General features: G+C 33.2%; 1 protein-coding gene across 1 annotated transcript in view; it reads right to left on the bottom strand.

The window, feature by feature from the left end:
• Positions 1-3,787: 3,787 nt before the first annotated feature.
• The window catches only part of LOC111053825 (methionine--tRNA ligase, cytoplasmic), a 45,938-nt gene continuing 36,573 nt past the window's right edge, over positions 3,788-13,152 (bottom strand). The window contains 3 exon segments of the mRNA XM_039429443.1: positions 3,788-3,928; positions 11,338-11,523; positions 11,922-12,101. Of these exon segments, the coding sequence (XP_039285377.1) occupies positions 3,815-3,928; positions 11,338-11,523; positions 11,922-12,101 (480 nt within the window). The 3' untranslated portion in view covers positions 3,788-3,814.

Below are 13,152 nucleotides of genomic sequence, written 5' to 3' on the forward strand. Positions count from 1 at the left end.
TCTACACTCGTAAAATATTGTTCGAACAAAAGACAACTTGTTCGACCTTCTATACGAGTCGTTAGCGGAGAGCTGCTTAACACTGATTCATCTACTAATCCCGTAAATCTCTGAAGTTTGATGATTTACTAACAAGATGGGGAGCGTTAAAATGCAGCTTCAAGCATATATGAATCAATTTAAACTTTTACTGCTGCACTGTAGTGTAGGATGTTCATATTAGCATAATAAGATACTAGGAGGAAAGTTGATACTAGGGTGCAAAATTGATAGTATGAATACATTATTGTGAAGCTATAAAAAACACAAATAGGTAGGCAACTTATTTCAAATAAGTTAACTTATAAGGTGCATTAACAACGAACACCAATGTAATGAATATTATTTCTTAGTAGTTGACTACAATTTTCCTGGAGTGAGTTTTTCTTGAAGAACTCAAATAATTTAGAAAATCGAATATTAAAAGAATAATTTCCAATGGTGTTGAAATACTGTAAGAAATGCATATCGTGTTTTTCTTCATGTGGCCGACAAGTTGGAACAAGCTCCTCTCTGTTCTTAGCAAGTTGTTCCTTTTCCTCTGCGCAGAATTCCATGCGAAACTGGCGTGTTATTCTAGTGGCACACTATTGTTTGTGATCTGGAAGATTATTTACAACACTTTTTTCAAACTCACGATTCAGTTCTATCGTCTATTCGTGTAAAATTAATTTTGATGGTTCGAATTCAGTTACACTTGGCTGTTAGTCTTTCTCTTCAAAAGTGGCGGTACAAGGTCAAGCACCAGTACTTCTCACCACATCCGAGCAAAATCAATAATCTTTATTATGTCCAACTTCTTCGAACATTCAGCAAGCAATCTACCAAACAGAGTTTTATAGTTTCTCTGTGACTCGACACAATAACTATTAGAAAAATGATTGCTAACTATTTCATTGAGAGCACTATCCATAAACAATTCTTGCTATTCATTTTGAATAGTGTTTTAGAAATTCAGATGAGATTCCAAACAGTCTATGAAAGTTTTTTCTGGTATCTTTAAGGAAATATTTCATGCAAATTCGCTTTGACTGTTAATCGAGTTTAATTATGAGTGTGCTCTCGTGTGAGTTATGTCTGAGTGTAGTTTTTAATCGGTTCATCTTTTTAAAAAAAGATTCTCTTGCGTTGACCGATAACTGACCAATGGTCTCATGAAATAACATTCATTAAAATACCTGCTGGAATTCAAATCATTCAAATTAATAATTGCAAACTATTACATCGAGTTCGGTAACGACATAAATGACTGACTCAATGAAAAATAGATAAATAACATTTAAATCGAAAATCCTTGCAATAAATAGCATGCTACAGTATAATAGCTAATAGCAGTTCGTTATTTATTTATATTTTTTACAAAGAAGCACTGACTGGGAGAGAAAAACTAAGGATAGTATTTGTACTATTGTACTATTTGTACTAATACTTGTACTATTTCTCTCCCATAATTCAGATAACATTTTAAAACTCCAAAATAGGGTTATGATTTCACTTTACTAAAATTTAGTCCATTTTCACTCAAAAAAAAAAACGAAAACTAAGATTTTTAAATTTTGACGGTTGAAAACAGAATAAAAAACAAAAATATCACACTCAAATCACTATTAACTTAATTGGAAAATTGTTGAGTAATTTTACAAAATTTAGAACCAGAAAAAACACAACTCACTATTCAGCACAGCTGATTATGCTTGAATCAAGTTATCATTCCTAGTCAATTATTGTATAAATTAAATAAAAACTTGATATTGTCAAATCCACTTTTCAATCCAATTTATCGAAAGAGTTAAGATTCTAGTTTCGATTTTGACCAGAACAATACAATCTCCAGTAAACATGTTAGCATATACACAATCATCAATCTAACATGTTTAAAGTCGTTCTTATTGAATAAGGTAATAATAATAATAATTAATAAGGTTATTTACCTCATCACCTTTCACTATACACGTAAATAAACATTTTTTGTGGACCGTCTTGTATTATAGGAGTTTCAAAGTTAAGAAATCTTGGGTCTGTTTATTATCTTGCTAATTACTGAATGTCAATGTAGCCAAAATATAATATTAAACTTTCTAAATTCTTATTTTTTCTGAGCGATTGGTTGTTTTCGTTGAGTTTAGCTATTACTATGCCAGTTCAGTCAAGAAATTAATGTTCCATCATGATCTTTCACTAAGTTCTGAACTCAAAATATGCATAATATATTGCATTACTAGTACAATGGAAATAATTAAAACAAATAAACTGTGATATGTAAAAATTATGTATTACTGTAAAAAAAAGATTTATATAATTTTTAGAGAAAAATTGTGCCAATAAGCCACAATTTTATGTTGTTGATTGCACTCATCTTTCATTTATAATGCATTTCTAATATGATTACTGATTACAGCTTGTATTAAATGAAAAGTGAGTGCTGTATTGAATTTATAGGAGTTTTAACTTTTATTTATATTTTCAACTTGTTTTTGAAGTGAGTGTTGTATTTTATTTATTATAAATTTCTTAATATGCAGTGATTCAATCATTGTGAATGATGGATGAGATTATAATGTTATTTTATAAGTTTAAGTTACAATGTATTTTTCAATTTCCCCATTTTAAAAATTTTAATTAAAAAATATTTGTTAATTATCTTCTTATTATTGTGATGCATTTTCATCAATTGTGAGAACTGTGAGACCAACGTTAATCCACGAAAAGCAACCCACGCCGTGGGACGTTTTGTAAACCATTGCTATAGAATTATTCATAATCAATCAGCTGACAAGTGGATTATTCATTGCATGTATTATTATCATTACACAGATGTCTGGAGAAGACTAGCAATGGTTTACAAAACATCCCACGGCGTGGGTTGCTTTTCGTGGATTAGCGTGGATCTACTTTGCGGCGGGCTTTACAGAGTGCTTCAAAATTCACGAATTTTCTATTCCTTTTTCATTAATTTTGAGATCTACGCCAAATCGAGCAATCTGAGAGAAAAATCGCTCGCCTCTTTTCAGATAATTACGATTACAATAAAATAAAATTTAAAAAATTTACTTTGGAAAATTGTAACTCAGCACTCAATGAAGTTAGAGAGCTTCAGTTTATACCATTTTGTTCAAAATGTTATCATCTAAAGAGAGACGAGCGTAATTTTTCCTGTCCGATTGCTCGATTTGGCGTGAATTTCAAAATTTTGGAAAAGGAACCGAAAATCCTTGGTTTTTTGGGACGCTGTAAAAAGCTCCAGGGCGAGATCAACTATTTGTATTTAGGATGTCCAACACTCCAGAATTATTTATTGCACAAAAAATAGCGTGTTCGGAGTTTTTCCAGCAAAAAGTACCTGGTGACTGGACTATTACGGAATAAACGGCTATAATGTTTTTCAATCTTTACATAAAATTAGTTCAGTGAATACAATACTATAGATAGAGGCCCGGTTGCACAAAAGTTAAATTTTTAAATGTTCATGATCAACATAACTAAACAGAGAAGCCTTCTTTTCTGATAGAATCTTATGGCATTAAATCACCGTTAAAATTTAATAGACTGTGCAACTGGGTCAATAAACAATTGAACTCATCAGTAGCAAAAATCTCCAGAAATAGTGTAGAGATTGTAGTGGAATAGAATCTACAAGTGGATCTATTCTAATCTATTCAATCTATTCTAAGTGTAATAGAATAAAGATCAGTTCAGAACAGAATAATTTTCCAAAAATAAATCTGAATGTCAGAAAAACGACAACATGTTTTTTCTTAATAATCTTTATTCATCATCAACTTTTTTGGGCAGCAACAAGTTGTTTTTTCAGATCAAGCAGAACGTCGACTTGTGGTTGCCATTCTGAGCGGGCTACGCCACTACCTTTCATTTTTCGCACTAAATCGCCCTGAAACAAATGAATTGATTATAGACTAACTGAAGTTTATATGAATACTTTATGAATTTTACCATGAACTTAGCTATGAATTGAATGAATAAATGAATACTGGAATTATATAGAAACAATAATATTATTTATTATAGGATTTTTTGCCTACGGCCGAGTGCCGTCTGGGGGATAAGCTTAGCTATTATATTATAAGCTCTAAAGCAAACGACATGTGTATGACGCATTTTTATCAAGAATGTCCTACCGATAGTGGCGAGCCTAAGCCATTAAAAATGAACAGTACTCCAGTATGCATTAAACTCATGTATATATCCAAACTAGCCGTCAGGCTCGCTTCGCTCGCCATATCCGCCTAGCCAGGGGGCTCCGCCCCCTGGATCGTCCAGAATGAGATCAGCGGGCTCGCTTCGCCCGCCTGCATTTTTCATTTGAGCATGCTTCATTCCATCAGAAAGTCAAAATACTGAGAAAAAGCAGAAAAGCTGAGAAAAACGTTGGAAAATCGCTGATTTTGGGCGTATCTTTAAAGAAATATTAAAGTCACCTCATCACAAGTTTTAGATCCTAGCTAAACCTCTGCACCAAATTTGAAATTTTTCTGTCAATCACTTGATGAAATAACAGAAAACGCAAAAAAACCCTAATTTTAGATGTATCTTTGGCGTTATTTCAAATTCCTTCTAACACAACATTATTACACCCTAGCTTAGCTTCTGTACTAAATTTGAACATTTTCTGTTCATTTGTTCTCTATAAAGCTGAGAAAACGCTAAAATACGCTGAAAAAACCAAAATTGAACGATTTTGGTCCGGTAGATTTTAAGTTCTGCGAGTGAAAGAGTGAGTGAGTCAGTCAGTGAGTGAGTGCCATTTCGCTTTTATATATATAGATTACTATTATATAGAGTAAGGGCCAAACCACAAGAGGCGTTTTATTTTAGATAAGTCGGCACGGTTCGACAGGACAGGAAGCTCTCCGATTGGCTGAGACCTTCCTGTTCCGTCGTGCCGACTCGTCGAAAACCGTCTCTTGGCCCTTATTCTAAACGATGGACCCATTCATTAAAATGCATATCTATCAAGAACCAGAGTATAGAATGTAAATAGCTGCCTTCCAGCTGAGTGGAGCCTGTGTCTGTGGATGAAGATATCGAAACCATTCAAATGGTATCATTCACGACAGTAATAAAATATTTAATCAGCAAAATCAGTTTCAAGTAGGGGTGATTTCATTATTTTTTCGCTCTCCAAAGCATAATTTAATAAACTCCAGCTTTACTTCAGCTATAAGCAAGGCAGCTCCATTACATTCTATACTTCTATAGCCTACCTACTCTCTCTGTCAAGAACAAATCCGAAATTATTAATGGAAAGATAAAATTCCAAGTTTTTTACAATCATTACTTCGAATCCCTATGAGACTAGACAGCCAGGTCTCGCAGTAACCTGGGCGGGCAATCACTCACTCCCTCACCGGGCACTGTTTTTATACCACAGCTTTCACTTTTTAGCTACCGAAGTGGTTGCCGTCTTTGACAGCGAAAACGTGGCTGCTCCTATGGCAGCCCTACTCTAACAACAGTGCTCTTTGTCAGAGTGAGCGACGAGGCGGCGGCTTACACAATAGGGATACAACTAAATAAATTATTGTCAAAAATAAAATGTGAAGGTTTTATTGATATAAAGATTGTTTATTTCGGATTAGTACTTTAATAGGAATGACCTTGAGGTTGTGAATGAAAGTCATACATAATTTCGCTCCTGGGTTTTGGAAGATTTTGTGTTATAAATAGTCACGGATAAGTACAAATTTTGTATTATTTCATTATTAATTCTTTCTTGATCACGTTTTATCATTTTGTTTTAGATTTTAATTGTTAATTCTATTTTATAAGCCAAACATCGTTTAGAGGTTATTTTGAGGTTAGGCTTTCGAGATTTAAAAATAAACATAGATAGTTTACTTGACTAAAATTATAACCAAATTAAAATCCTATCATTTATAAATCAATTATTATTATTGCAAGTAATATAATTTCTTAGATAGGAAGATGAGCTCAAATAGAACACCGAAGGTTATTAATAGAAATGTAAACATAGCGGGAGTACTTACGCGTTCCCAAAACCAAAATTCAAAAACGCCAAAACCAAAAACCCCAGTTCCTCAAACTACTTTAGCCGAAAAAGTTGCTCAACTACAAAGTAGCCACACTAATTTAAAAAACCAATTAGAAGTAACTCTAAAAACGTCTGAGGAAGAAAGGTTAGGGATGGTAGAAGAAATTAAATCTTTGGAACTGATTATAAAATTACAAGATGAAGACCATAAAAAAGAAATACTAAATCTAAAAAATCAATGTAGTCTAATGTCGGAGGAAATAAAGAAACTAAAATCTAAATTTGATAATACTAAATGTATGATAGAACCTCCGTCCAAATGCAAAAAAATAGAATCTAACCTAAATGATGGGAAATGCTCTGAAAATGGTCGAAATAAAACGTACAGTGAGGTTTTGAAGACAGCAACCAAAAATATAGCTGAGGGAAATAAAGATAGGAAAGGGAGAGTTCTGCTACTGACGTCCAGTCATGGACGTGATTGCAGTGATCTCCTTGATAAAAGATTGAAAAATAAATTTGATGTCCAATGTTTTTTCAAGCCAAGTGCATCAATTAATGCAGTTGTAGAGTCAGCTAGGGAACAAACTAAAGACTTTGATGAAAATGACTATCTAATTGTACTGGGTGGCTCAAATAATATAAATGAACCTAACTTGAATCATCTTCCTCAAGTAACAGAAAAAATCAAGGAAATTGTGCCACTCAGCAAAAAAACAAACTTAATAATAAGTACTATTCCTAATAGGTTTGATAGGCCAGAATTAAATGAAGCAATCAATTCGACAAACAAATCAATCCATAATACAATCAACAGCCTAAAAATAAGAATTCTAAACAACTGGGGATTTGTTTTCTAAATGAAAGGCTGAAAAGACATAACTTCACTAATCATGGGTTGCATCTAAATCGATCTGGCAAAGTAATCTTTTGTAATAGATTGGCAGAGCTGATTGAAAGCCGTTTGCAATCCTCTGGTTTAAAAACAGTCAAAAAAACAAATAACGATTTTTTAGTAAATTGGCTCAAAACAGGGAAAGGGAAATAGCTACAAATGCTAGAGATAGAGTAGCACAAGATGGTAAGGTTTTTAGTATTTATCATCAAAATATTCAGTATCTTCGCAACAAAATTGACAGATTAGAAGTATTTCTTAAACAGGAGGATCCTGACATTGTTATTTTCACAGAGCATGGCTTAAAAATAAAGGAAATAAATCAAGTTAGGATTCCAGGCTATTCACTGAGATCAGAATTTTGTAGAATAGCTCATAGAAGTGGTGGTGTATGTATATTCACTAGCAATGCTAAACATACCCAAACTTATGAACTGGATTTTGTTAAGAGATTTTCTGTTGAGATGGATTTAGAGGTGACGGGACTAAGGTTAAAAATTGATGATCGATTTGAGGTAGCAGTGTTAGGTATCTATAGGTCACCAAATGGAGACTGGCAAAAATTTTGTGAGCTGCTCCATACACTTTTGGAAATTACAACCGCTCGTTTCACAAATGTTATAGTAGTAGGAGATTTCAATACCGATTTTGCCAGGCAGGATAAAATGACAGAGGATATTAGAGATATTATTAATATGAATAATTTAGAAATTAAGGTCCACGAATATACAAGAGTAACTCGAACTTCACAGACAATTATTGATAATATCCTCACAAATATAGAAGGTTGTAATGTCAGGTTAGGTAGCTCAGATCTATCAGATCATAACTACTATCAAATTTTAGATGTTAAGTTGCAGGGCCAGAATCCAAGCAGAAAAAAAACTTTTGTGAAAGAAATTCAGCAATATGAGCTAGGAAATATAAATTGTTTGAAGCAGGAACTGCTTCAAGAAAATTGGAGTAGTGTTTATAACAGTTGTAACCTAAATTACAAATATAAGCAATTCATTGATACTCTAAGATTTCACATTAGTGTATGCTGTCCAATAAAAAAGTCAAAGTAAAAAGTAAATTAAACAAAGTAGATGAATGGATAACTGAAGATATTCTTACTCAAAGAAATATTGTTAGGGAAGCTTATGAGGAATTTAAATTAGTGAGGGATGTTCCGAGTGAAGTCAAATACAAATGTCTAAAGAAAAACTATGCAAAAGAAGTGAGGAAAGCTAAGTGTAAGAAAACAGCTGAAATATTAACAACTAGTACCAATTTTAACTCTGCTGTTTGGGAGGTAATTAATAGAAATAGGAGAGCAGCTCAAAAAGATACAGTTACTAATGTCCCTAGGATAATCGATGAACATGGAAATTATATGGATGATAGTATAGACATTTGTAACTTTTTCAATAAGTATTATCAACAGGTTGCATATAATCTCCAAAAGTCACTGAACACTAATACTTATAATACAACTACATTAAATGCTGAGCCAATTGAAAAGGTATTTAAATTTCATCCATTATCAAGAGATGAGTTGTCAAGAATAATAAAAAATTTGAATAACAAAAAAACAGTAGGATTGGATGGGGTCTCAAGCAAAATTTTAAAAGAATGTGAAAATGAATTACTGGACCCTTTATTGCATCTCCTTAATACTTCACTAGAGCAGGGTATTTTCCCTGATGATCTGAAACAAGGAAAAATTTTGCCAATTTTCAAGAGCGGTGATTCTGAAAGAGTTGAAAATTATAGACCCATTAGTATTCTAAATGTAATAAGTAAAATTTTTGAAAGAGTAGTTTTAAATAGGCTATTGATGCACCTGGAAGAAATTAATTTCATATGTGATGAACAGCATGGGTTCCAGAAAGGGAAATCTACTAAGACTGCAATAGTATCCCTTGTTGAAAGACTAATAGATATAATAGATTCAGGTGAGAAGGCAGCCGCAATATTTCTTGATTTATCCAAAGCTTTTGATTGTGTGAACCATAGAATATTATTGGAAATACTAAAAACTGTAGGTGTGAATGGTATAGAACTAAAATGGTTTGAATCATATCTCATAGGTAGAAACCAGTGTGTTGAGCTTACCAAGGTGGATGGGAATGAAATAGTAAAAATTAAATCTCAAAAACTGGAGGTCCAGGCTGGAGTACCTCAAGGCTCAATTCTGGGTCCCTTACTGTTTCTGTTGTATGTGAACCAATTACCAAAAGAGTTAAAAGATCACAGAGCTCTGTTGTTTGCTGATGACACATCGCTTATCTTTAACAATTATTTATTAGATAGTCTAGAAATAAATGCTTTTACTGGAGTACAGTCAATTGTCCAATTCTTGAAGCAAAGGCAATTAACAATAAATAGTAAGAAATGTCAATTCCTACAATTCAAAAGTAAATATAATTCAGTAGAGGATAGAGAAATAAATGTGTTTGTAGAGGAAAATGAATTAGACCAAGAAGAGAAAGTAGCATTCTTGGGAATTTTATTGGACAGGAAATTAACATGGCATCCTTACATTGAGAGGATATGTAATAAGATATCATCTGGGGTATTTGTCCTGCGGCAGCTTGCTAGGCTGAATGATAAAAAACTACTGTTAACTGCTTACCATGGACTTATACTATCTCATATTAGGTATGCTATTTTAGTATGGGGTAATTCATCTCAACAAAATATGGACAGGGTGTTTAAGATTCAAAAGAAGGCACTCAGATGTATAGAGAAAGTGAATAGGTTAGACTCTTGTAGGCCTTTATTTAAAAAGCTTGGTCTATTAACTGTGCCATCTTTGTATGTATATGAAGTTGTAATGCATGTGAAAACGAGTGGTGTGATCCAGAATTCAGATGTTCATGAGTATAATACGCGAAACAGAGCAGATTATCATATAATGGGTCACAATAGTAGGTTATTTGAACAAAAACCAGATTATATTGGTAGGAAATTTTATAACAAGCTACCTCAAATCTTGAAAAGTAATGATGATTTGAAGATTTTCAAAAAACAAATTAAAAAATATTTAGTTGATAGAGCTTTTTATAGTGTACAAGAATTCCTTTCAAACCTAAACTAGGTTGAACTACTTAGTGTTAGAATTATTATGTAATAACATGACTTGTCTTATACTCCATGACTGGAGTCTTTAGGACGTAATCTTAAAAAAAAAAAAAAAAAAAAAAAAAAAAATAATCTGCTAGCATTAAACCACGAGAAACCCTTCTTTCTGACCTTTTCGGCGACTCAATATGGACAGCCAACAGGAGATGAGATAGTAATCAAGAATCAACGGAATACACAAGAAACAGTCACAGAAATACCTGGGAGTTACAATGGACTCTTTTCTGCGCTGGGATCATCATCTCAATGAATTATGCGGGAGACTGAGGAAGACCATCTACAGATTCAGGATCCTGAGGACACTGGTCGACAAGGGATGTCTAAGAGTTATCTACTTCTCTCTAGCACAGTCCCTCATTCTGTATAGGATTGTAGGATGGGGAGGTACAAGCTTCTTGCACATCGAACCGCTCCTCAAGGTACAGAAGCTGATCATGAGGGTCATCAATCAGAAGCCTCCACGCTATTCATCAGACCAGCTATTCAATGAGTTTGACTTGATGGATCCAAGACAGCTTTTCTCCAAGGAGATACTATGCAGATTACACAAGAACCCAACAACATTGCAAACCAGAAACCACAACCACTACACCAGATAAAGGAATCTTCTCATCACCAATGTTGCAAGAAAGGCACTATACCAGAGACATTTCAATCATTTAGCACCAAAATTATATAATCTACTTCCTGCAAACTTTAAACAGATTAATCATCCTAGAAAGTTCATAACAATAGTACACAATTGGTTGATGAGCAAAGGAAGACAGAACATAGAAAACATTATTTCAAACAACAACTAACCAGCTAATGACTTACTAAACACTAACTAATTAATAATCCGCACAAAAAACAAACCAAACAAAACCTACTCTAGAAAATGGTAAGCCATAGTGGAGTAGGTCAATTTCCACATACAAAAAACTAAACATGTAGAGGACACATTATAAGAATTTTTTGTAACTAACTATTGTATGTAATTGTAATTTAGCTCATATTCTCTGTAGATGTAGTAGTTTTAGTTTTTTTTGGAAATAAACATTTATTTATAGATATGATTTTGTAAATATACTCTGTATATTTACAAATTTGATAACTCTGTATTATCAACCCTCGCAGGAATTCAACAAAAATAAAACATTCTAATGGAAATCTTTGCTCACGATGTCGCCATATTGTTTTGATCAAGGTCAAGTTTTAAAATGAATCATCATATAAAAATGTAATGTACTTGTAAATAATGTTATTAGAAGTTATCAAAACGTCAAACCTGTTTGGCGATTTTTTCTTCAATATCTTTGATGGCCTGTTTCGGGTCTGCAACACTGCTGTTGCTGGATGGAGATTGCTTTTCTGCCTCAGCTAACTGCTTTTTCAAGCTCAAAAGCACGTCAACGTGTGGTTGCCATTCACTCTTTGGAACACCACTCGATTTTATCTTCCTTACCAAGTCTCCCTGGAATTGAAAGGTACAATTACTAGATGGAATTGAAGTTCTATAAAACAGATGGTTATTTTAAATAGTACTAGGTACAACTCATTGTGTGTAATAGAGGAGCATCCCTTAGTCATTCCTTGTTGGTGGTCTATGTAGGTGTTGAAATCTCCAATTATCTCAAAATTCAGGTATGCTCCTAAAGTAACCATAAATGTTATTCAATTATGATTAGTTATACAGGATTACTAAGAAAAATTCATTGTATTTTAAAAATGCATGATTACCAAAGTACTCGAAATGGATAATCTACAAACCAAAAATTGTTGGAGTTTGTAAGTATTGTTCCCAAATATCTAAAGATATCACCATTTTACATGATACAATAACGATAAGATTCACAAAAACTTGGAGCATACCTGTTCAGCAACCTTTTTCTTTAGTGTTTCAACATCCATAGTTGCCGATTCACTGTTGGCAACTGGCGTATTCATCTGTAGTTCCGCCAGCTGCTTTTTCAAGTCAAGCAAAACGGTCACCTGAGACTGCCATTCACTTTTCGGAGAGCCACTGCCTTTCATTTCCCTCACAAGATTTCCCTGCAAATCAAATTAAAATTATGATCCAAATTATGTCTGAATTCCAAAGCACATTTTTCACATTCCTAGGTTGTATTGGAGTTTTTAGGGAATTAAAAATTCATACCTATTATCTTATATTTATCTTATATATTTTTGGATCTGATAAAAATCTTAAAAGTTTTTTACAACAAGCACAATATATGAATCGATGCCAAAGAATGCTGTGTTAGCATCCAGTGTGAGCAGTTTTTTCCTGAATTGAAATGTTAATTATGTAGGGGTTTTTATGAAACTCATCAATATTCATCAATAACTTGATTATAACTTTCCACTGGTATACCACAAGTGATATTGGAGTTCATTGAACATTAAGCATATCAAGCAGGAATATAAGCGGGCTCCAAACCCCATTTCTTTGCTCGGGACCGGGATCCGGTCGCCTCACAGATCCACGATGTTGAAATTAATGCTAGCCCACCCCGGTCCATTAAGACCGGGCTACACTCATCATTCCGATCCTACTCAGATCCGATATTTTCTGTGGAGTGGGGGGACAGATCACATGTGTGGCATGCATCATGAATAAATGAATTTATTTCTTCCTCAAATTACAAATTACAAAAGTAGAAATTAAATAGTATCTTGGAAATTATACTGATCACGTATCCAGTAGTGTGATCAGATAATCGAAGTATAATTAACAAGGTAAAACATTATCAACTTAAATAATAATAAACTAGTATGAAAAATGTAAAAATAAAAAGCTGTGAGTCTAGTATAGGTAATTAAGATTGCTAAAACATTACTGAAACTACTGCCTGTAGCGCATGAGATAAAAAAAAACAGAAAAACAAATAAATTGAAACTGGGATAAATGAAATGCATTAAAATGTAATAATTAATGTAATTAATATCATACCGTACATGCCTTAGTGGAATAATGATTTTATTGAATAATAATATTTTTATGTGAATGGTGCCGTTGAACAATGCTAGCTCAACCTTATCTCTTTTCTGTATAGGGCTACTTGTAATATAGATATAAAGAAAATAAAAATCTCAGTACCCT

The sequence above is a fragment of the Nilaparvata lugens genome, chromosome 5 (genome assembly GCF_014356525.2).
Source record: "Nilaparvata lugens isolate BPH chromosome 5, ASM1435652v1, whole genome shotgun sequence".
NCBI lineage: Eukaryota > Metazoa > Arthropoda > Insecta > Hemiptera > Delphacidae > Nilaparvata > Nilaparvata lugens.